Source organism: Notamacropus eugenii, chromosome 3, assembly GCF_028372415.1.
Source record: "Notamacropus eugenii isolate mMacEug1 chromosome 3, mMacEug1.pri_v2, whole genome shotgun sequence".
NCBI classification, from domain to species: Eukaryota; Metazoa; Chordata; class Mammalia; order Diprotodontia; family Macropodidae; genus Notamacropus; species Notamacropus eugenii.
The window spans coordinates 249,517,158-249,542,688 of NC_092874.1; the positions used below are offsets into that span (position 1 = coordinate 249,517,158).

Consider the following 25,531-nt stretch of genomic DNA (forward strand, 5'->3'; position numbering starts at 1 on the left):
TCCAAAGGACTAAAGTTTAAACACATCCTTTCTGTTAACACATGGCAGATTACTAACAGGGAGGCAGGCAACAAGCATTTATTAAGTACTTACTAAGCTAAGCGCTAGTTATACAAATGTAAGCAAAAACTAACAATAATAATAGTTAGTATGTACATAGTGCCTGCTAGGTTTCAGGTACTTGGCCAAGTCCTTTACTTCAATTCTAATAAGGGAAGCTGAAAGGGAGGGGTGGGAGGAAGAAAGGTCATCTTGGAAGTCCATGATGGCAAAGTCCCAGACACTCAGAAGTTTGGCCAGGAGGAAACGAGGCATGACCAGCCTGGGGCAGTCCCCCCAAATGGAGGCCCCCAAAAGGAACTCACCAATGGGGGAAGGGGACTAGCATGGTGGAGGGATGTGCCAGGGTAAGAAGGTTCTAGATGCTGAGAAAAGGTGAAAAATAAGAAGGCTATTGATTGTTAGTAGTAAAGTCCAGGACCAAAACATAACTGGTAAGGGAATGTACTCTAAGGCAGAGGTTTAAAACTCATGCAAAACTCCCCCTGTCCAACCCAGATTAAAATGCAGTTGGGAAATATTTAATAAAAATTTTTAACAATTTTTAACAATTTAATAATTTTTAACAATGAAGGCCTTCAAACAATTTTTAACAGAATAGATGTTAACATATGGTTTAAATCTATATCAGGCCTGCAGAGATCCATTTCTATTTGCATGTGACACCACTGGTCTAAGACATCAGTTAAATTTCATTTAACCCATTTTATGGGAAGATACTGGGGGAAGAGCTAGCAAGTTACTAGGACATCAAAATATCAATAAAATTTATTTTTCAGAAACCACAGACAGGGTACATCTAAAATTCTTGCCATTAGAACTCATTGTGTTTTAATGGATGGTACTGTCAGTGTTTGCTTAATAATAAACTGACAAGAGCTAAGAGAATCAATAAACGCTTATTAAGTGCTTACAGTGAGTCACAGAAGAATTGACCATTGCCTAAATGTGATAAAAGGAGAACCAGAGTCAGCAGTCAAGGCTGTATGCCATACCCAAAACTACAGATTTCCTTTAATTTGTAATACAGTTTACATCTCATATCAGGATGACTTCCCCTTCACCTTGAACTTTAATGTCTTACGTTGCTTTGCATTTGCTCAAAAAAAAAAATAATTGCCTAATAAAATTTTGAGGCTTTTTTTTCAAACTTATCATGACTCAATTGGATAAAATAAATAAATAAATAAAGGCTTCTTCCATACTTTAGGCCTGGACAGATTAGGACTGCAGATTAGATCAAGTTAGTGGCTCTTAAAATAGGAGGGGCTGCCAATCCAATAAATCTGCAGAGCAGACTATTAGACAATAAGAGATGATCTGGGGTTTAGCAAGTTAACATCAGTCTCCTACTTGCTTATTTTTTTAATAATAATAACAAAACTGATATATAGCATTTTTAAGTTTGTAAAGCAATTTACATTCAATAGTTTACTTGATCCTCACAAAATCCCTGAGATGTAGATACTACCAGTATAATTATGCACCTTTTACAGATGAGCAACTTGAGGCTGAGTGGGTTAAATTATTTGCTGTTAGGTGGCATGTGAACCCAGGTCTTCCTGACTCCAAGTTCAGTGTTATTCACTGGGCCACAAGGCTTCTTCATCACTCTTTGGAAGACATATTGATATTTGACTAAATCGGTAGAAAAAGCCTGAGTTTGTGCTTTTACCATTAAACAAAGACTGGTTCTTGATTACCCCTCAGCTGCATTGTTTTTCTGGACCAAATTCTCACCTATTTCCTCTTAACCTTTTTGCTTTATCCTGAGCCAACTCTAAAGGGCAGCCCATAACAACTGCCAGGTTTGGGGTTTTTTGGGGGGAGGTAATCTGCATTTTGGGGAGCTTTTTTTTGAGGGGTGGGGCAGAACAAAAAGTAGTAGAAATGAAGAAACAGAAAAGCAATAACCTATTCCTTGTAATGATTTTGCCTATTGATAGCACCATAAGAATATGTACAGCTTGTGCTGTGAAGGTAACTCAACTTTTTTCAAGTATGCTACATTTTTAGGCAAAGGAGGGAGAAATTAAGGTATATAAGCAATAAAAGAATATACAGTTATCCCTTCCATATCATGAGTTTCCCCATTGAGGTTTTGATATAGCATGGGTTGGTGTAATAAATTAAAGGGGAATTTTGGGGGTGTTTAGCAAGAGCCACAGATGTGCAAATGACACATGAAGGTCAACAGACAATACAGAAAAAGTTTAGAAACTCAAATATATGTATAGTATTGTATGGTATCAATATATTTTATCTTTTAATGCCATAATAATTCAGACTTCTTCCCTGATACGAAGGGAAGGTCAAAATATTTTACCTGGATTTTCCAGATCAAGGGGGCACTGAGCTCCTAACCCCATCAATGTGAAAGGGATAACTGTAGAGTGTAATATAGAGTCAGTAATGGGAGTTTCATACTATTCAATTCAATTCAAAAAATATTTTTAAGTGTGTACTAAGCATTGTGGTCAGATGCTATGGATACAAAAATGTAAAACTGCAACCATCCCTACATTCCAGTTCTGTAGGAAATTTGCAAAATCATATTTGGCTCCTTTGATGAGCACAACTGAAACTTGTCATGAGTTATCTGAGTCATATATCTTTTTTTTAGGTTATAGATGTACAATCATGTCAAACATATTTCCATATTAGTTTTGTTGTGAAAGAAGAATCAGAACACAAGGGAAAAACCATGAGAAAGGAAAAAAAATAAAAATAGTATGCTTCAATCTGCATTCAAACTCCATATTGTTTCTCTGAATGTGGATAATATTTTCTACCATGAGTCTTTTGGAATTGTCTTAGATCATTGTATTTCTGAGAAGAGCTAAGTGTATCATAGTTGATCATTGTACAATGTTGCAATTACTAGATACAATGTCCTCCTGGTTCTGCTCACTTCATTCAGCATCAGTTCATGTAAGTCTTTCCAGGTTTTTCTGAAATCTGCCTGCTCATCATTTCTTATAGAACAATTGTATTCTGTTACATTCATATTCCACAATTTGTTCAGCTATTCCCCAGTTGATGGGCATCCCCTCGATTTCCAATTCTTTGCCACCACAAAAAGAGTTGCTATAAATACTTGTGTGCATGTGGGTCCTTTTCTTGTTTTTATGATCTCTTTGGGATACAGATCTAGTACTGGTATTGCTGGATCAAAAGGTATCTGAGTCATATATCTTGACATATGAAATAAAGACATTTTGTTTTTTCTTTTTCATGGATTGCCATGAAAAAAGAAGTTTTTAAGTCAGATAGCCAGATTTGTGATGATGTGCTTCTCTATTGTTTGTTATTTGGGTCCTTGGAAAATAGATAAGAACTGTTCCTGGGGTCATCTTTGAAGGCTTTCTGATATGACAAAACCTGCAATGAAGTTTGTGCTCCATTGGCAGAACCTTCAAGGATCTGGGGTCTCTTCCAGATGAAACATCAAAGTAGGACTTTGTATAAAACTTGATAAAACCCTCCAAGTCAAATTGACATACATTCTGGTACTTGATGAGTTCAGTATAAAGATAAGAAAATGTGAGGATGAGGAGAAATGTGTTACTCAAGAAAAATAAAATGAGAGAGGTAAAAGAGATATAAATTACATATAATCTTTGTGCATCTATATCAGGAGTTCCTAGCCTGGAGTCTGTGAACTTCAAAAAAAATAGTGATATCTATATTTTAATATAATTGGTTTCCTTTATATTCTTATGTATTTTATTTTATGTTTTTAAAAAACATTATTCTGAGAAGTGGTCCATAGACTTCACCAGACTGACTAAAGGGTCCATAAAGCAAAAGTGGTTAAGAATCCTTTCTCTATATTATGAGTACTTTATAAAAAGGAAAGAAGAAAGGAAGGAAGAAAAATAGAAAAAATTGGTATGCTGAGGGAAACATACCAAGATTTATTAACCTCTTACTATGTATCTGAAATTGTACTGGGGATACCAAATAGTGCCATGAAGAATGAAAAAAGTGTTTGTTTGTTTTTTAAAACATATAGAAAAGACTTATTATTCATGTGATAGGTATCTCTGAAGTCAGATGTCTATGTCCAGACTACTGACTCGTCAGAACTAAGATCAAAATTTTAAATAATAAAAATAACAATGAGAAAATATATGGAGCATATGTAAAAGATCACTGATCCATTTGAGTTAATGCCAGTTTCCTAGGAAGATACAGAGTTCTAATCAATAATTATGGCATAGGTTCAGTAAATAACCCTCAAAAATCTTTTGATCCTTCCATCCCTGCTATTATTTTATCTCCTGCCCTTTGTGGCCAAACTCCTTGAAAAGTATGTCTATAAATAGGTGTCTCCACTTTCTTCTCACTGACTTCTTAACCCTTTACAATCTGCCTTTCAACTTCACCATTCATTCCAGCAAAACTGCTCTCTCCAAAGTTACAAGTGATCTCTTAAATGTCAAATGCAATAGTTTTTTCTCAGTCTGCATTCTTCTTGACCTCTCTGCTGCCTTTGATACTCCTCCTGGAGTATCTATTTCTGGATACTCTCTTCTCTTGAGTTTTTCTCCTCTCTTGGTTTTCCTCCTACCTCTCAGAACTTTCCTTTTCAGTATCCTTTGCTGGATCTTCATCCAGGTCACTCCCACTAAGTATCCCACAGTACTCTGTCCTGTGCCCTCTTTTCTTTTCATCTTCCTCTGTATTACTTTACTTGATGATCTCATCACCTCCCATGGATTTATTTACTATTTCTGTGCTGATGATTCTCAAATCTATCATGCCCTAACCTCTCTGCTGACCTCCAATTTAATATTTCCCACCGCTTTTCAGATAACTGGAACTGAATATCCAATAGCCATTTTCAACTCAACATGTACAAAACTGGATTCATTATCTTTCTCCTTAAATCCCCCACACACCTCCCTTGAGGGCAACACCATTGTCCAAGTCCTTGACACTTGTAACCTAAAAGTCATCTTGGGCTCTTCACAATCTCTCACACCCCATATCTAAGTTGTAGTCAAGGCATGCTGATTTCACCTTTACAATATCTTTTGAATATGCCAGCTTCTCTCCTCTGGCTGGGCCATCACCAGTTGTCTTGACTTATGTATGTATTGCCACTGGACTCCAGTGATGCTGGAGGAGAAAGTTAGGCTGATGACTTTGCTCGACTGTGCCTCACTTAAATTTAATTTACTTAGCAGCCAAGACTTCTGATGACTTCGGTCCTCTTCCAGAACAGAAGTACGAACAACAAACAACAAACAATTCTCTCCTGTGACATTGCCACCACTCTGGTGCAGGTTCTCATTACTTCCCACCTGGACTATTCTAATAGCCTGCTGGTACTTCTGCCTGTCTTAAGTTTTCCTTCAGTCCAGTTCATCCTCCATTTAGTCACTAAAGCAATTTTTCGAAAGCACAGGTCTGACTACATCACCTCCCTACTCAATAAACTCCAGTGGCACTCTATCACCTCCAGGATCAAATATGAAAACCTCTGCCTAATGTTAAAAGCACTTCATTTCTTAACCCTTCGCCCCCTCACTTTTCCAGTCTTCTTATCCCTTACACCCTGCCTCATACTCTTCAAGTCAGTGATACTGGCCTGGCTCTTTCTCAAACCAGCCACTCCATCTCCCAGCTTCAGGCATTTTGACTGAGTGCTACCCATGTTTGGAATGTTTTCCCTCCTCATTTCTGCTTACTGTCTTCTCTAGCTTCCTCCCACAAAAACCTACCTTCTACAGGAAGCTTTTCCCAACCCTGCTTAATTCTAGTGCCTTCCCTCTGTTAATTATTTCCTTTTTTTCTTATATGAAGCTTGTTTATACATATTTATTTGTTGTCTTCCTCCTTAGACTGTAAGTTTCGTCATCATAGGGACTGTCTTTTGCCTCTTTTTGTATCCCTACTGCTTAGCACAGTGCCTAGCACACAGTAGGAGCTCAATTAATGGTTATTGACTGACAAAATATAGACTGACAATTGTACACAGGTTAACTCAACTACAGATAGAGACTACAAAGTGTGGCACAAAGTCTGATTCTCAATAATGATAATAATTGCTGATGTTTCTAGAAAGCTTTAGGTTTGCATGTTCATTTACTTACACCTCATATGAGCCTCATGTCAATCCTGTGAGGTAGGTACTACAGGGTACATAACTTAACTAACATAAATTTGTAAAGGTCAACCTCTAATCCCTACAATCTTTCTGATGTCCCTTTTCTTTCACAAAATTCCCATCTACGATCTTGCTGAATCGTTTTTTCAGTCATGTCCAACTCTCTGTGACCCTAATTTGGGGTTTTCTTGGCCAAGATATTAGAGAAGATTGTCATTTCTTTCTCCAGCTCTTTTTACAGATGAAGAAACTGAGGCAAATAGGGTTAAGTGGCTTGCTCAGGGTTACAGAACTAGTCAGTGTCCAGAGCCAGTTTTGAACTCAGGAAAAGGAGTATTCCTAACTCCAGGCCAGGCACTCTTTCCGCTTTGCCACTCGCCTGCCCTTATTTGTGATGTACAAATCAGCAAAAATACCAACTTACCTATTGAGATAACATATAACAAATTTTATTTTGTTTTGTTGATAAGATATGATGAGACTGATAAGATAGTCAATTATCACTGATAAGATAAATTCAGTATGTAAATGCCATAGTCTTTAAGTTTAGAAGAATTATTCCAGTCAATCATCTACTATTAATTAAATGTCTACTATGGGTCAGTTATTGTGCTAAGCACAGGAGATACAAAAAAAGAGGCAAAAAACAGCTCCTGCTCTCAAGGAGTTCACAGGCAAACGAGGGTGATAACCTGGAAACAACTAGGAACAAACAAGATATATGTGTACAGAATAAATCAGGGTAGTCTCAGAGGGCAGGCACTGAGAGTAAAGATAACCGGAAAAGGCTTCTTGCAGAAAGTAGAACTTCAGCTGAAACTTAGAGGACTCATAATTGAAGAGACTTGAGCACAAACTTAAGAGTTTTGAAAAATATTCTCAACTCACTTAAGTGTAGCTTTGGCAGAGAAAGAACTGAAAATTTACTATTATTAAACAGTTATCATTAAATTATTAATTTAATTAATAATTAAAATAGTAATTATTAGATAACTAATATTGATATCATGTTTACTATGTGCCAGGCACTTTGCTAAGCACTTTATAATTATCTCATTTGATTCTCACAACAACCCTGTGAAATAAGTGCTATTATTATCCCCATTTTACAGATGAGAAAACCAAGACAAACAGAAGTTAAGTGACTTGCCCGGAGTAACACAGTTAGTAGGTGTCTGAGGCTGGAATTGAACTCAAGGTCTCTCTGACTCGGGGCCCCTCTAGGTAGATATATATGAGTGAAGTTTTAAGCAAAATAAGCTTTTGGTAGGAAGAACTCCATGTAGTCTACTGAATTCAACTAATACCTCCTACATGGTTAAGGTAAAAGAAGCATCTTGAAGGTCATCAATTTCCTTATCTGATTTTATAGACTATATAGCCAGAGGCAGGTCACATATGCAGGAGTTTCATGATACCCAGAGGAATCCAATAAGCCTAACACGAATACTTTGAAGAGTATCCTCCTATCAGATCATTGTGGTCTTGTTGGAAGCTCTGCCTCAGTTTATATTTCTGTTTTCCAACAGCTATATTAATAGGAAGTTGATGCAAAAAAAATTATCTGATTATTCTGATCATTATTCTAGTGAAGAAATAGCTGAGGTGAAAGTGAGATAGGCTGATTCTTCTTCATGTCCAAAGAACACCCACATGCTGCCCTCTGTGCTTAGCGTAGAACCCAAGAACATTAGGGTTTATCTTGAAGTCATTGAAATCAGTGGGAGTCAGAGGATTTGGTTTCTATTTTGTGAACTTGGGTAAATTATTTCACTTCTCTCTGCCTCAGTTTCCCCATCTGTATAATGATAGGGATTAGACTGGATGACCTCCAAAGTGCCTTCTATCTCTAAATTTATGATCCTGTTTTTTACAGATGAAAGTGAGACTCAGGTGAAGTGATTTGCCCAGGGTTACACATTGCTAAGTGTCAGAGGCAAAAGTTGAACCCAGGTCTTCCTGACTCCAAATCCAGCAAACAAGCATTCTGAGGCTTTAAATTCCAAAGGGTCTCTTCTGTTGATTGAATACATCTTACCCCCTTGTAGCATCGTGATTTCATTGGGTATCCACTATTCATTCATTTCAGCATGTCTGACTTTTTGTGACCCCATCTATAGTTTTCTTGGCAAAGATATTGGAGGTTTGCCATTTCCTTCTCCAGCTCACTTTACATATGAGAAACTGAGGCAAACAAGATTAAATGACTTGCTTAGGACCACATAGCTAGTATGTGAGGTAAAATTTGACCTCAGGTCTTCCTGACTCAAAGGCTGTATCCACTGGGCCACAACGCTGTAGGGGACAATTTATGTGGAAACCTCTATCAATACAGGTCAGAAAACACTCTTCAACTTAGAAGGGGTCACTGAGGTTGTGACACAGTCACACAGTGTATTAAAGGTGGGACTAGAACTCTTTATGTACTGAAACCAACTTTGTATCCACTGCACCATGTGTCTCTCCCAATAAACAAACCAGATAAAAATAATGCAATAGGGAAACATTGGTCCCACAATCTATATGCTAAAACAAAACAAAACAAAAAAGCACAATTTTTACAAGACAAAATAATAAATTTGTTTGTTGACCCTGGAATCAGAAAGAACTGGATTCATATTTATCCAGATGCTTACTTAATCCTTTCCTGATCACTCTTCTCCAGGTACTGCTGTCTCCCTCTTCCCTGAGTTTGCCTTGTATTTATTTTGAAAATGTAAAATAAACATTTCCCAGGAGTCCAATAAAGAGAAGTCCTGAAAGTCAGGAAGACCTGGGTCTGAATACTACCTCTGATACGTACTGGCTGTGTGACCCTGGGCAAATGACTTAGCCACTCGACGTACCAGGCAACTCTAAAATTAATGGGTGTAGATGTTCCTCAGTAGCAGTTTCTTTGATGGAAGTTCCCTATACCAATAAAATCATTAGTCTTATCTAAGTTTATACACTTTGCATAGACTTCGATGCCTGAACTTTACCTCCTCCTTAGAATACAATTTCCTTTGGGGCAGGCACTATCTTTTGCCTCTTCCCCACCCACTTTTGGATCCCGGAGGACCCAGCCCAGTGCCAGGCGTATAGTAGCCACTGGACAAGTTGACGCTTAGTCATGGTGTGATCACCAAACAAGTCACTTTGCTTACAGTATCATCTCAGAAATCTGCAAAAGCTGCAAATCGGGGTTTGACTTTATTGTTTTGCTGATATCTAGATTTAAAATGATGGAAAAAAAGGTTAATTATGTAGATGATATTTATGGGTACTCGAACTTTTTTTTTAATTTGGAGACCCCATTACTAAACATTTACCAACACACTACTGCAGCCTTGAGTAGATCGCCACTTGGTACAGTGGATAAGTCCTGAGTTTAAATCCAGCCCCAGTAGCTGTGTGACCCTAGGCAAGTCACTGAATCTCAGTTTCCTTCTCTCCAAAATGGGGATAATAATAGCACCTATCACCCAGACATCAAGTGAGAGAATCATTGTAAAGCCGCTTAGCTTTAGCCAGGGCTAAATGGGCGTTGCTGTAATTATTAGTATTCACCACTTCTCTGGGCCTCAATTTCCCCCTCTGTAAAACGACAGATTTTTGACTCCATGACTTCCATGATAAATTGATAATCCCATCCACACGCGAAGGTTCGTGCGCTCTCTCAAGGACGCGGGCGCTGCAGAAGCGAAGCGAGGGCCCCAGTCGTAGCCCCAGACACAGCCCCCCGCCCCCACCACCCTCTGTCGCGGCCTTGGCCTTGACCTCAGCTCGCTTCCCTGCCCACCCACGTGAGCTCAGCGCCTTTCCCCGGTGCCTGATTGGCTCGGCTCGGAGCATGCGCGGGGAAGGCCGGGTCGGGAGCGGGCGGAGTCGGGGCTCGGACTGGCTTCGGGAGCCTGCGCTCCTTCTTCCCCGATGCAGCTAGGGGCCTTTCAGTAAGTGAGCAGCGCCTGCCAGGGGTTCGGGGGCGAGCCGGCTGGACACCCCGCCCCAGCCCCACGGCTGCCCCGCCCCAGGGGCCCTGCGGCGCGGCTGGCCCGCGCTGCGAGTCCCCTTCTCACCTGTCCCTGCCTCGGGCCGGGCGCGTGGGAAGAAGCCCCCTGGGAGGCTGCAGCAGGAGGGGCCCGGGCGCCCCCACCCCCGGCCCAGCCTAATTGGCTGCAGGGGACCCCCTGCTTCCTTTCCCTGGGGAGGGGTCGGGGTGGGGGAGGATCCTTCCCCTCCTCGCCTCGGGCGGCCAGGTGACGGGAGTGGGCAGGGTCGGGCGCTCACCTGGGCTGCCTCTGCGGCCGCGTTGTCCTCCCGAGCCCGGAGCTGCGTTTGCCGTCTGACAATCGGCTTTTAACGGCAGCTGCTGCAGACTGGAAGCAGCCTTCTTTTTAACCTTCGGTTGGATACAGTATCCATTTGGAGGCTTTTTTTTTTTTGCGGGGGTGGGTTTGTTTATTTGTTTGTTTGCCTTTACTCTAAAAGGCCATGTATTTATTTCCTTACCAGGTGACGGCTTTCTTACATCCCATGAAAGATCTTGAGGCCAATATATGCAAAGGATATTTAAAAATGATGACTAATATAGTTATCCTGAGCCTGATTCTTTTCATTTCTTTATCTTTCTGGATTATGTCCATGACCGCAAGCACCTATTATGGTAAGTGTAAGTTTGTTCGTCTTTAGCTTCCAAATTATATTAAAACGGCACCTTTGCTACCCCTTCATCTTCTCAGGTGCATGGCTTTTAGCAGGTAAAACCTTAATTCCCAATTACATTATCATTACAGTTGATCCAGCCAGCTAACTTGAAAAATAAAGGCGTATTCACTGTGTTTCTGCCATTGTGGCCCTGAGGGGAGGTGGTGTTGGGGGGAAGGAGAGTTTGGGGCGGCGGAGAGGAGTGTGTGCGTCTCAGAATAATATCTTCTTGGCTACTCATAATTGAAGGAAATGCTACATTTCACTTAGAAGCTAATGAAAATTAAGATGAAAACTTTTTATTTTTCTCAATTCAAGTTCCCCAGTTCTCTGAAATCTATCCAGCTTATAAGAAGCCCCTGCCTTAAATCATCTTCGAGCTTGAAGAGGTCCCTCCTGGCTCCATAAATGCCTGCCTAAAAATTGGCAGGTTTCCTAACATGACCATTAATAAACTGGAATACTTTTATATATTTTTTCCTTTGGCCCAGACCCATGATTTCATTAGTGTGATGGATTGTCTGTGAGTAAATTCCCCCTACCTTGGCCAATCTGTACCTGTTGTGCCACTTAAAGTCTTGGAGAATCTTCACATCAGCTAATAGGTTAAGTGACTTGTCTAGAGTCACCTAGTAATTTATCAGAGGTAGGACTTGAATGCAGGTCTTCCTAACCTTAAGGCTGGCTCTTTATCTACTGCACCTTGCTGCTTCTCTTGATCACCACAAATACTTGAAAATAAAACTATTTCAAATTAAATAATTATAAATTTCTTTCAGTTGGAGAATGCATGGAAATAATAATAACTAGTGTTTATCTAGTTCTTTAAGGTTTGTAAAACACTTTACAAAAATTAGCTTATCTGAACTTCACAACCACACTGGGAGGCAGGTGCTATTTGTAATCCCCATTTTCTTGATGAGGAAACTGAGGCAAGCCAGGTGAAATGACTTGCTTAAGGCCATATTTGAATTAAGGTCTTCCTGACTCCAGGCCTAGGACTCCATCATGTACATCGTTGTTTGTTTGCATGTTGTCTCCCTCCTTAGACTATGAGCTTCTTGAAAGCTGGCGCTGTATTTGCCTTTCTTTGTATCCCCACCACTTCGCACAGTACTTGGCACATAGCAGGCTGTTGGTAAATGCTTTTTAACTCCATGACTACCCTCTGTGCCACTTAGCTGCCTCTTGAAAATTGAAAGACATTTACTAAGTCTTTACATCAGGTATTGTGCTAAGCTCTGAAGATACAAATACAAAAAACAAAACAAAACTAATTTCTGCAGGCAACTTTCATTCTAATAGGGAAAGAACACATTGGGGAATGGGAATAAGGAAAGAGAGTTTGAATCTGGGGAGACACTGATGATGATTTGATGAAACAGTCAACTGAACTGATTTCTTTTTTAAAAAATTAATTATTTTTAACTTTTTGTAAAAAAATTTTGAGTTCTGAATTCTCTCCTTCCCAACTCTCCCCCATCAATTGAGAAGGAAAGAAATGTGATATCAATTATATATGTAAAATCATGCAAAACATTTCCATATTAGCCATGTTGCAAAAAAAGCAAGAAAATTAAATAAAGTGAAAAAAGTATGTTTCAATCTATTTTCGGATTCCATCGATTCTTTCTTATGAGATGGATAGCATTTTTCATTGTAAGTCTTTTAGAATTGCCTTAGATTATTGTATTGCTGAGAATAGCTCAGTTATTCATAGTAGATGCTGTTACTGTGTACAGTGTTCTCCTGGTTCTGCTCACTTCACTTTGCATCAGTTCATGTAAGTCTTCCCAGGTTTTTCTGAAAGCATTCTGCTCATCAATTCTTATAGCACAACATCACAATCACATGTCACAACTTGTTCATCCATTCTCCAGTTGATGAGCATCCCCTTAATTTCCAATTCTTTGCTACCACAAAAAGCTGCTATATTTTTGTATAAATAGGTACAGCCCTCGAGGTGGTATTGCTGGGTCAAGGGGTTTGCACAGTTTTATAGCCCTTTGTTGGACATAATTCCAAATTGTTAGTAGTATTGATTTTCAATCAATAAACATTTATCAAGGAGCTTACAATCTAATGGGAAAACAGCATGCAAACAAATATGTACAAAGCAAGCTAGGAAATAGGAAATAATTAACCGAAGGAAGGCACTGGAATTTAAAGAGATTGAGGAAGGTTTCCTGGGACTTGAAGGGAGCTGGGAAGGTCAGTAGTCTAAGTGAAGGAGGGAGAGCATTTTAGGCACTGGGAATTGACAAAGAAAATGCCTAAAGCTGAGAGATGGGAATTGTCATCTTCCTGGAACTACCAGGAAGCCAGTGTCACTAGATCTAAGAATATACATTGTATAGTATAAAGTATAGTGTAAAAACTAGGGGGCTAGGTTATGAAGGGCTCTGAACACCGAATGCAGCATTTTGTATTTGCTTCTGAAGGCACTAGGAAGCATAAGTGGGCTAATTTGCCGTCCCTTGGTTTGGAAGCAAGGCTTCTAGGCCTCAGGGCAGGAATTCCAGAAATGAATGGATTAACTTCACAGGGGCTGGGTGTACAATATTGTTTCATTTAATATAACTTGAGATTCTTAGTGTATAATCTGTTGAGATTTAAAGACCAGTGAAACCACAAAATAGTTTCGTGATTTTAATTTAGGGCTTTATTTTTGAATAATTTATAGTACTTTAATTTTTCACTTTTACTATAGAAGAATTTCAGAAAGAAAGAGTGGTTCTTTTTGTAATTTGGGTTGGGTTTTTTGGTGGAGAGGGTCATTTTTAAGAGGATACTCTTATTTGGTGCTTTTTTTTTTTTGCCTGAAGGTAATTTTAACATTGTTTTTGACATTCTAGGAGTTTGTCTTTGATCTTTTGAAGTATAGGGATAGGAACTGGAGCTTTGGTTTTATGAGTACAGGGAATTTACTGCTAAGGAAATTTCCACTACTAATTCTGGTCTACATTTCTGCAGTATAAACTCTTCAGGGGTTGCCTAGGCCACTAAGAGGTTTAAGTGACTTATCCCAGATCACACAGCATTGGTTCCCAACCTGTGGGTCAAAGACCCTCAGGGGTAGGGGTGGTGAAGATTTCTTGCCAGAGGTTCTCAAATCTATAAATAAACAAATATACCTGCCCTAGCTCGAGTACGTAAGATCTTGCACATATAACTATTACTGGTTTTTTTAAGTGTGTGACTAACTAAATCATATAAAGCATTACTGAATTTATAGCAGCTTTTAAGATAATTTGTCAGTCAATGGATAATATAGTCAACGGGCATTTATTAAGTGCCTACTGTGTACCAAGTAGGGTAGCTAGGTGCACCAGTGCAGGAGTCAGGAGGACCTGAGTTCAAATGTCACCTCAGACACTTGACACTCACTAGCTGTGTGACCTTGGGCAAGTCACTTAACCCCAACTGCCTCATCCTGGGTCATCTCCAGTCATCCTGATGAATATCCGGTCACTGGATTCAGATGGCTCTGGAGGGGAAGTGAGGCTGGTGACCTGCACAGCCCTCCCTCACTCAAAATAAAGTCAAGTGCAAGTCATGGCATCATTTCTCTGATGGCATGGTCTTCTTTGGCAACAAAGGACGAACACACTGTGTACCAAGCACTGTGTTAAGGTGAAGAAGAATAATAACATAGTAACCATAATCCTTAATTGGGGATCCATGAAATTATTTGACATATAAAAGAGGTCCTTCTTGCACAAAAAGGGAACCACTGCATTATACCATTGTAACTTGTTGGTGATCAGGTTGGGAAGTCTGCCAAAGTCTAAACTGATATTTACGTAGCCAAGTTGACCCTCCCCAAGTTTGAAGACTTTTTTATTCAAAACTAGCCGTGAAAGTTGGGGTTGGAGGAAAGGGGAGAGCAAGCATTTCTAAAGTGCCAGGTACTGTGCAAATGATCCTCGCAACAACCTTTGGAAGTAGATGCTATTATTATCCCCATTTTACTGTTGAGAAAACTGAGGTAGACCAGTTAAGTGACAGGCTCAGGGTCACCCAGGTTCTAAGTGTCAGAGGCCAACTTTGAACTTAAGTCTTCCTGAACCCAGGCCTATCAGGTCTATTCCACTGATCCACCTAGCTGCTTAGGCTATTTTAATGCCAGTTTGGATAGGCTCCATTCATAGGCTCATCCATCTACAAATGCAAGTATCAGTTTGGTGTCAGTTTCTGACACTAACCACTAACCTCGCCTATCTTTTAATGAATATAATGGAGATAGTTGCAGAGTTGTGTCACTTTGACCATATTTAATAAGATTTTTGCTATTAATTTGAATTTTTTCAGGTTCCTTGCACCCTATTTCTCCGTGGCGATGGCTGTTTTCTGTAATAGTTCCTGTTTTGATTGCATTTAATGGCTTAAAAAAGAAGAGTCTGGACCACAGTGGTGCCTTAGGAGGTATTTATTTTCTTGTAGCATTTAAATGAGCTGTGGAATGAATGTTTGGCCTTTTCATATCTGCTTGTTATATGATTTTAAATCTGTCCTTCTTTCTATACTAAATTAGTATCTGTAGAGAGCATCTTTCTAAACTAACCTATGGCGTTTTAGCAAATGTACAATATGGAAATGTTAATAGATTTTATGTTATTCTACTTCTTGCTTTTTAGTTATGCGAAATGATGATTTTGAAAATAACCTTTCATGAAGATACAAAGGTTTATGATTTATTCAATGTGGGGGATTCCTTCTACCAAGGTCGACCCAACCTATCTAATTCTATCTAATAACCTATTTAATATATAAATCCTCTAGGGTGTTGCTTGAGTCACATAGAGGCTAAGTGACTTGCCCAGGGTCCCAGAGATAATGTGTCAGAAGTAAGATTTGGAACTCTGCCTTCCTAACTCGGAGTCTACCCATCCACTAACTCATATAATCTCTAAATGATAAACATGTGTGGTTATTTATTCTCCTATAATAGAAATAGGTCATGAGACTTAAATTACAGTTCAAGAATTGTATCAAATTTGACTTCTGAATCAAATGATTTTTCAGTAGTTAACGAGGAAAGAATCTTCAGGACTCTTGACCACTTTTATCTTTTATTTGGGATAATTGCTCTTTTGCTTATAGCCTTAGGAGCAATCTTCCCAGTTTTAAGGCCTGGGGATAGTCTGGAAGTGTGAAGCTTGGAAATAGCCATCAGAAGTGATGTGGGTAGAATTTTGAAGATCCAGGGTAGCCATTGGACAGCAAGGATTCTGTGTAGTCTGGGATGATTTCCTTAAATCTTAAACAAATATCCGACCAGGGCTGTGGTTATACATTTACCTGACTATTCAGAAACATGTTGAGTACCGTCAACATTAAGATATAAGTGACAGTCAAATCAACAAGTACTTTCTAGAGGCTGGGCCCTATCCTAAAGTAAAAATGAAATGGTCCTTGCCTTCCAGAAGCTTTAGGGGCTTCTATCAGAAACAGGACATAAAGAGGTATATTCAGAAAACATACAAAGTATAATAGACTGCATCTAGATCACTTCGTCCTTTCTAAGAGACTTCATTTTAATACTATTCAGATAAAGCTATGAGGAGAAATGTGAGGCATTCTCTTATTCCTAAAGTACCCCTTCATTACATTACTGATAATCAACTGCTTGCTTATACTATGAACATTTAATTATTATCTCATCTACCTTTGTGTCTAATAGTTCCATACTGATCATTGAAAAGGAAAGACACTTTTTCTAACAAGGTTTTTTTTTTTTTTTAAAGAATGTGTGATACTGGCTTCAAATCTTTACACAGGTACTATAGATATTGATGCTCTATGTATTTAAGAGACAGTGGAATCTTGGAGTGACTGTTATTCTGAGAGGAGTCTGGGAGGAGACTGAGAATTTTGGAGAGACTGTTAAACTAATGACTGAAAAGAGAACAAAGGAATGAGAGCAACAGAACTTCTTTTTTGAGAGAAATGGATTTAATTCCTATCCTTAAAAGAAACCTAAAGAGAATTTTTCAGAAGATTTTGTACTAGGCATCCTCATGCTGTTTCTATACACGATGTCTTTCTCCATAGAATTTAAGCTCCTCAAGAGCTTGCTTTTGTGTTCTGAGTACTTAGCAAAGTAGGCTAGGGGCAGCTAGGTGGTGCTGTGGTTAGATCACCAGTGCAGGAGTCAGGAGGACCTGAGTTCAAATGTCACCTCAGACACTTGACACTCATTAGCTGTGTGACCTTGGGCAAGTCACTTAACCCCAACTGCCTCATCCTGGGTCATCTCCAGTCATCCTGATGAATATCTGGTCACTGGATTCAGATGGCTCTAGAGGAGAAGTGAGGCTGATGACCAGCACAGCCCTCACTCACTCAAAATAAAGTCAAGTGCAAGTCATGTCATTATTTCTCTACTGGCATGGTTTTCTTCAGCAACAAAGGACAAACACACTTAACAAAGTGCCTGGCACAAAAGAGGTGTTTTTATAATATGCTTATTGTCTGATAGATTACAACATTTTAAAAACCTTATTGCTCCCCTCAGTTCTGTTTGATAATATTGATATTCCTATTTTATAGATAAGGAAATTGAACCACAGAAGTTATAAGTAACTTGGTGACATAGTTTTGTAGTTAGCAAATTGCAGACCATAAATTCAAACCCAGGTCTCCTAACTTTGGGGACACACAAGTTCTCAGCCCAGCAATGACATTACTTCATTTGATATCATGCCGATGTTGAGTCTCTAAACCTGGTTATTTGATGTTGTTAACTTTGAGTTCAAAGAATTGAAGTATTTCTAACTAGTTTGCGATGAATGAATAATGGTAGCCTTAAATTCTTAGTTTTCTAAATGTTCCATTTAAAAAAGGAGATTTTTTTTAAAAAAAGTTTTATCTAATAAAAAAAAGACATAAAAATAGTTTCGTATATTTGAGTAAATTCTTCCATTAAACAATTTACTAACCTGTGATTTCTCTGAGGGATGGGGGGTTAGGAAGCTCCTGGTATTGTAATTCCCTTTACCAACTCAAATCTGCAGTTTAAGAGCATTATGTCAATGTACTCTAAGATTAACTGACTTACTCAAGTTCACACAGCCAGTAAGTGACAAGTATGACTTGACTCCAAATCTTACTGACACACACAGTGGGCCTTTCTTTCTACCAGGCAACCTTGCCTTTCAGGGAGAAACTTATGGAGCTTTAATAAATAAATGAGTAAATAAGTGCTGACAATTAATAATGGTAAATAATAAGCTTTACTGAGCTGTGAATCTAGCATGAGTGGATTGAAGTTTTGTTCCAAAATGCTAGGTAGTGCAGTAGATAGAGCACTGAGTTTGGAATCAGGAAGACTCATCTTTCATGAGTTCAAATCCAGCCTCAGACACTAGGTCCAACAGAGAGTTGGACACGACTGAACAAAGCCAAAAATCTATGTTTTGGGGGCAGTTAGTTGGCACAGTGGATAAAGATCTAAAGTCAGGAAGACTCATGTTCTGAGTTCAAATCCAATGTCTGACACCTACTAGCTGTGTGACCCTGAACAAGTCTCTTCACCCTGTTTGCCTCAGTTTTCTCATCTGTAAAATAACCTGGAGAAGGAAATAGCAAACCATTCTAGTATATCTGCCAAGAAGACCCCAAATGGGGTCATGGAGAATCTGATATGACTGAAACAATCCAACAACTAAAGCTCCAATAGATTAAAACAGCACCAAAACTTTTGAGAATCCCTGTATTGAGTCATAGAGGAGGTGGCATATAGCAGGAGTTAAGAAATAAGGTTCCATGATGTTTCTTTAAATTTAAAATAAATATAATTGAGTCACATAGCAAGAGAGGTGACATATAATAGGAGTTATGAAATAAGATTCCGTGAGGCTCCTCAAAATTTGAATTGGAACTTCCTTAATAGTTCCAATAGAGGAAAAATGTACTTTACATGTATTATAGCTTTTCTTTTTATTATTCTGCTTTCCTTCTTTCTCCTCTTCCCCCAGCTCCAAAAACCAAACCAAAACAGTCTTGTCTTAAACTCTGAACTGTCTTAAAATCCTATACCTCAGGGGCTTCAGTAATTACTTGAGACTTTAATTGAAACTCATCTCTGAATACTTAAAACTGGAATCAGATACTAATACCTCTTCTATCACTTATTAAATATGGAAATGATGAGAGTGATCTTCAGAAAGTGTTTTCATCTGGACTTGACCCTGACCATGAAGTATACAAGTTAATTAATGGGGAAACAATTATTTAATAAAGTATATTTCTAGATCACTTTTCAAAATTGTTATTAAAACTTTTTCTTTACATTTTGACTCGAACTTACCTTTTGAGCCTTCTGATACATTGCTACCATTCACACATTCTACATACTCATTCATGTGATCCGCTGCTTCCCACCTAGCTGACCCCATACCTGGTACATGCCTCTTAGCTTTATTTAATTCTTCCATCCTTGCTGTTTCTGTCTGCTGGATTCTTCTTTTGACTGAAAGCTTGTATCCTTTCTACGTGTGTGGTCCGTTTAGTTGGTGAAACAGTCTGCACATCCAAAAGTGCTGTGCTCTATGCCAAGTGCTTAGTCCTGGGCAGAATGGAGCTCTTGGTTTTTGATCTTTACCTTTGGTGTTTAAATAGCCATGTGTATGCTGGAGAAGCATTTTGGTGACACATGTCACCTTTGTCTCCTTGTGCACTTCTCTTGGTCCTTGGGGCTCTAGATTTCTGTGGTGAGTCACTGATTGACATTGGTGGCCTCTTTTCAATGTTAGGTAAAAGCCCACTTTCTTTTCAAGTTGAGGTGGTGGTTGAGTTGAGTGGAAAAGAAAACAAGAAATATCCCTTATAGGGACTTGATTCAGCAGCATGTCAGGTATCTGCAGATATGAGGCTATAACTTAGCTGGTAGATCCTGTCCAATTTCATTCCCATCCCACATTGCAAAGAGGAGGTAGGCAGGAGTCATGGAGGTTGAAATTCCAGCATTACTTGTACGTCCTCCTCCATTTTAGCACAGAGTGGTAGAAGAGGCCTGGAATGGGAGTCAGTTAGAGGCCTGAGTTTGAATTCTACCTCTGATACAAATTAGCTACAACTTAACTTTCCTGTCTCTGCAACTTTAAAATAAGACTAATACTGCCTAGAATTAAGACCAATAGTAATAATAATAGCCAACATCTCATTTGATCCTCGTACCAACTCTGCAAGGTTAGGTGCTTTTATTATCCTCATTTTACAAATGAAGTAACATGCATACAGATCAAAGATCTGGAAGTTCCACATCATAGGATTTTAGCAGAGGTATAGATGGTGTAATGTATGTAAAAGACTTTGTAAGTCTTAAAAGACTATATAACTGTTAGCTATTGTTATTTGGAGGCAGGTGCGGCAGTGGATAGAATTACCAGAAGAATAGGCTGGTTTTTGAAGAGGCAGAGGAACTAGAGACTAAATTGCCAGCATTTGTTGGGTTACGGACTTCAATGACATTGCTACATTGACTACGCTGAAGCCTTGACTTTGTGGATCACAGCAAAATATGGCAAGTCCTCCAGGAGATGAGAGTACCAGATCATCTTATTTGTCCCCTGAGGAACTTATATGCAGGCCAAGAAGCAACAAGTAGAACTGAACATGGAAAAACTGATTGGTTTAAGATTGGAAAAGGAGTATAGCAAGTTTGTATACTCTTACCTTAGTTATTTAATTTATTTGCAGAGTACATTACGTGAAATGCCAGAGTAGGTAAATCAAAAGCTGGAATTAAAGTTGCTGGGTGAAATACCAACCATCTCAGATGTGTAGATTATTCAGCTCTGGTGACAGAAAGAGAAGAATTAAGAAGCCTCTGAATGAGAATGAAAGAGGAAAGTATGAAAGCTAGCTTGAAGCTTCACATCAAAAAAACCAAGATCTTGGCAAGTGTGGTTCCATCACTTCCTGGCAAATAGAGGAAGAAGAAATGCGAGCATTTTATATTCTTGGGCTCAAAGATCGCTGCAGACAATGTAGCGATGGAGTTTAAAGGCATCTACTCCTTTGAGAGAAGCTATGGCAAATTTGGATAGAATCCTAAAAAACAAAGATATCACTTTGCTGACAAAAGTCTGTAAAGTCAAAGCTATGGTTTTTCCAGTAGCATTGTATGCCTGTGAGAGTTGGACTGTAAGGAAAGCTGAGCACCCACAGAATTGACTTTTCTGAATTGTGGTGCTGGAGAAGACTTTTGAGAGTCCCTTGAACAGTAAGAAGGTCAAACCACTCAACACAAATTAATTCAGGCTATTCACTAGAAGGTCAAATACTGAAGCTGAAGCTTAAAAATTTTGGCTTCATGATAAGAAGATAGGACTCACTTGAAAAGACCCTGATGGTGAGAAAGATTAAAGGCAAAAGGAAAAGGGAATAGAAGAGGATAAGATGGATAGAGTGAGTGTCTTGGAAACAATGAATGTGAACTTGGACAGGCTTGGAGAGAAAGTGGAGGATAGACGGGCCTGGTATGCTGTTGTCCATGGAGTCAGAAGAGTCGATTGACTGAACCACAAAATTATTATGTTGGCTTGCTAACTGAATTTTCCTATTGACACCCCTTCCAGGGAATAGGAGGTAGGACTTTGAATAACATGATAGGGTCTAATCCCATTTCATTGACAACAACCAATAACTCATAAGTGCTTAATGTTTAGGATAAAAGCTGATTTACCATTCAGAGCTGTGAATTTAGCATGAGTGGACTGAGGTTTCACTCCCAGATACAGAGGGTACAACCTTAACCAGCAGTCATTCAAAAGCAGTCTAGTTTAGCATGACTAGGGGACAGGGTCTAGACCTGGGATTTCTTTGGAATAGGAAACTCCCACATGAGGAAAATCCTTCCCCTAATGCAAGTTTGCACTTTCTCTACAGCTTGTAGACTTAAGAGAGTTTCCTAGAGCATTGAGGGGAGAAGAGACTTGCCCAGGGTCACAAAGCAAATATATCAAAAGCGGGACTTGAACTCAATTCTCCCTGAACTCTTTCTTATCTACTCTCTAACTTAGAAGTGTAACGAGTTAAAGTAGCAGACCCATGCCTCCCCTCCCACCCAAATGGATTTGTGATTCACAGTGTAAAGATAATACAAGAAGTAATTAAGATATAATTGATCTGAGGCTTTTTTGCTGCTTGCCTAGGAGGCAAAATTGCTTTCTCTGCCTCTTTCCCATTGGGCTTTAATGACCTCATTATTTTTAAGGCTTTAAACTAGTGCACCACTTATCCCTTGAATAGAAAAACAATCTCTAATCACACATCCCCTGCTTGTTTCACAATGTGAAGTCATGTATTCATAGGAGTCTTGTGAGGAAGACTGTGGAAGGACGTAGATAAATGCAAATTGATGATTGATGATGGTGAAGCATCAGGTGAGACCCCAAAGCCCTTAATCCCTTTGGATACCTGTCTTGCCAGCATTTGAGTGTTTACTGATGAGAAACCAACTAATGTGCTAAAGAGGCAGTGCTTTCTCAGTGAAGACTTTTCTTGCTAATTTTCTTCCACTTAATAAGGTAAAGATAGTTTTCAACATTCACTTTTTTCCCCAAAATTTATTAATTTGTTTGTTTTCAGTTTTCAGCAATCACTTCATAAGTTCCAAATTTTCACCCCTTCCTTCCCCAGGATGGTATGCAGTCTCATATGGGTTCTATGCATATATTCCTTATTAAACACATTTTCACATTAATCTTGTTGCATAGAAGAATTAAGATGAAGGGGAGAAACCATGAGAAAAACAAAACATAACACAACAAAGGAGAAAACAGTCTGCTTCATTCTGCATTCTAACTTCATAGTTCTTTCTCTGGATATGGATGGCATTTTGCATCATGAGTCCTTTGGAAATGTTTTAGGTCTTTGCATTGCTGTGAAGGGCTAGGTGTATCAAAAACAGTCCTTGCACACTGTGACTGCTACTGTGTATTAGAATGTTCTCCTGATTCTGCTCACTTTGCTCAGCACCAATTCATATAAGTCTTTCCATGTTTTTTCTGAAGTCCGCCTATTCATCATTTTTACAGCACAGTAATATTCCATTACATTCATATACCACAACTTGTTCAGCCATTCCCCAATTGATAAATGGTCAAAGGACATGAACAGGGAATTTTCAGAGGAAGAAATTAAAGCTATCTATAGTCATATGACAAAATGCTCTGAGTTACTATTGATTAGAGAGATGCAAATCAAAACAACTCTGAGATACCACATCACACCTAACAGATTGGCTAACATGACAAAACAGGAAGATGATAAATGCTGGAGATGACGTGGGAGAGCTGAAACACTAATTCATTGTTGGTGGAGCTATGAGCTGATCCAACCATTCTGGAGAGCAGTTTGCAGCTATGCCCAAAGGGCTATGTATACCCTTTGACCTAGCAATACCACTTCTATAGCTATATCCCAAAGAGATGATAAAAATGGGAAAAGGACCCCCATGTACAAAAATATTTTTAGCAGCTCTTTCTGTGGTGACCAAAAGCTGGAAATCTAGGGGATGCCCATCAACATTCACTTTTATAAGAATTTGAATTCCAAATTTTTCTGTTTCCTTCCCCTCCCCCCTCGCTAAGACAGCAAGCAATCTGATACAGGTTATACATGTACAAATCTAATCATATTTCTGTGTTAGTCATGTTGTTTTCTCACTTATTTTTAAGATAGAATTTGAACATCCCTCTCATCAAATCCAGTGGTGTCAGAAGGAGGCAAGATATTTGCAACAATCTCCAGCTGTCTAGTTGACTCTTAAAATCAGTCTCTGCATTCTGTTCTCCACTCCAATAAAGTCTAAATTAACTCTAAAATCTTTATCCTGCTAGAATTCCCCATAAAACTTCAGATAGGCTTTGTTCAGATGTATCCAGTTCTTCATGACCACAGCAAACCAGGCCCTTCCATCCTCTATCTCCCAAAGTGTATCCAAGTTCATATTCTTTGTTTCCATGACACTATATCCGTTTCATTCTCTGTCATCCCTTTTACCTTTTGCCCTCAATCTTTCTCAACATCAGGATCTTTTCCACTGAATCCTGGTTTCTCATTATGTGTCCAAAGTATTTAAGCTTCAGTGTTTGACCTTCCAGTGAATAGCCTGAATTAATTTCTTTTAGGATTAACTGATTTGATGTCTTTGCTGTCCAAGGGGCTCTCAAAAGTCTTTTCCAGCACCACAATTCAAAAGTGTCAGTTCTGTGGGCCCTCAGCTTTCTTCATAGTTCAGCTTTCACAGCCATAAACTGCTACTAGAAAAACCATAGCTTTCACTACACAGATCCTTGCTGGCCAAGTGATATCTTTGTTTTTTAGTATACTGTCCAGGTTTGCCAAGGAGCAGGTATCTTTTAATTTTATGGCTGCAGTCACTCTCTGTGGTGATCTCTAAGCCCAAGAATATGAAATCTGACACTACTTCCATTTCTTCTCCCTGTTTTTATCAGGAAGTGATGTTGCCAAGTTGCCAAGATCTTAGTTGTTTTTTTTATATTAATTTTATTTATTTTTAGTGTTCTACAATCACCACCATAAAACTTAGATTTTTTTTCCCACTACCCACCCCCCTACTTCCCCCCTCTCTCCTTGAGATGGCATATAATTCTATATAGGATCTACATATACATTCCTATTGAATACATTTTCTCTATAATCGTGCTGTATAGAAGAACTAAAATGAATGGGAGAAATCATATAACAAACCAAAACATAATACACACACAAAAGAAATGATCTGCTACGTTCTGCGATTAAATTCCATAGTTCTTTCTCTGGATGTGGAAGGCATTTTGCCTTAGAAGACCATTGGGAATTTTTTTTTTAAGTCCTTGCATTGCTATGAAGTTCCAAGTCTACCAGAAAAAATTCTCACACACTGTGGTCGTTTCTGTGCACAAAGTTCTCCTGGTTCTGCTTCTTTCACTCAGTATCAGATCATATAAGTCTTTCCAGGCTTCTCTGAAGTCTTCTTGTTCATTATTTCTTATAGTGCAATAGTATTCCATTACATTCATATACCATAATTTATTCAGCCATGCCCCAATTGATGGGCATCCCTTTGATTTCCAGTTTTCGGCCACTACAAAGAGTGCTGCTATAACTATTTTTGTACATGTGGGACCCTTTCCCATTTTTATGATCTCTTAGGGATACAATACTAGAAGCGCTATTGCTGGGTCAAAGGGTATGCACATTTTTGTAACCCTTTGGGCATAGTTCCAAATTGCTCTCCAGAATGGTTTGATGAGCTCACAGCTCCACCATCAATAAATTAGTGTTCCAACTCTCTCACATCCTTTCCAACATTTATCATCTTCCTGTTCCATCATGTTTTCCAATCTGATAGGTGTGATGTGCTACCTCAGAGTTGTTTGGATTTGCATCTCTCTAATCAATAGGAATTTACACCATTTTTTTCTTGTGACTAGAGATATCTTTCATTTCTTCCTCTGAAAATTGCCTATTCATATCCTTTGACCAAGTTGTTTTTTTTTTTTATGTGAAGTTTCAAACCAGCTATTATACTCTCCTCTTTCACCCTTACCAAGAGGTTTCTTAATTCTTCTTCATTTTCCGGATAGATAAACAATGACAATACATGCTGGCTGGAAGAACTTCTCAAGAAAGTTGATGGAGTTGGTCTTAAGTCTT

At 38.9% G+C, this 25,531-nt stretch overlaps 1 protein-coding gene across 2 annotated transcripts in view; it reads left to right on the plus strand.

Moving 5' to 3' along the window:
* The first annotated feature begins 9,971 nt into the window (after positions 1-9,971).
* TMEM19 (transmembrane protein 19) overlaps positions 9,972-25,531 on the plus strand; it is a 30,757-nt gene continuing 15,197 nt past the window's right edge. The window contains exons 1-3 of one of the 2 annotated variants that reach the window (XM_072655388.1): positions 9,972-10,107; positions 10,670-10,820; positions 15,173-15,286. In XM_072655388.1, the coding sequence (XP_072511489.1) occupies positions 10,691-10,820; positions 15,173-15,286 (244 nt within the window). In that variant the 5' untranslated portion in view covers positions 9,972-10,107; positions 10,670-10,690. Of the gene's footprint in view, positions 10,108-10,432; positions 10,562-10,669; positions 10,821-15,172; positions 15,287-25,531 lie in introns of those variants that run through there. The other variant, XM_072655387.1, reaches the window with a different exon arrangement.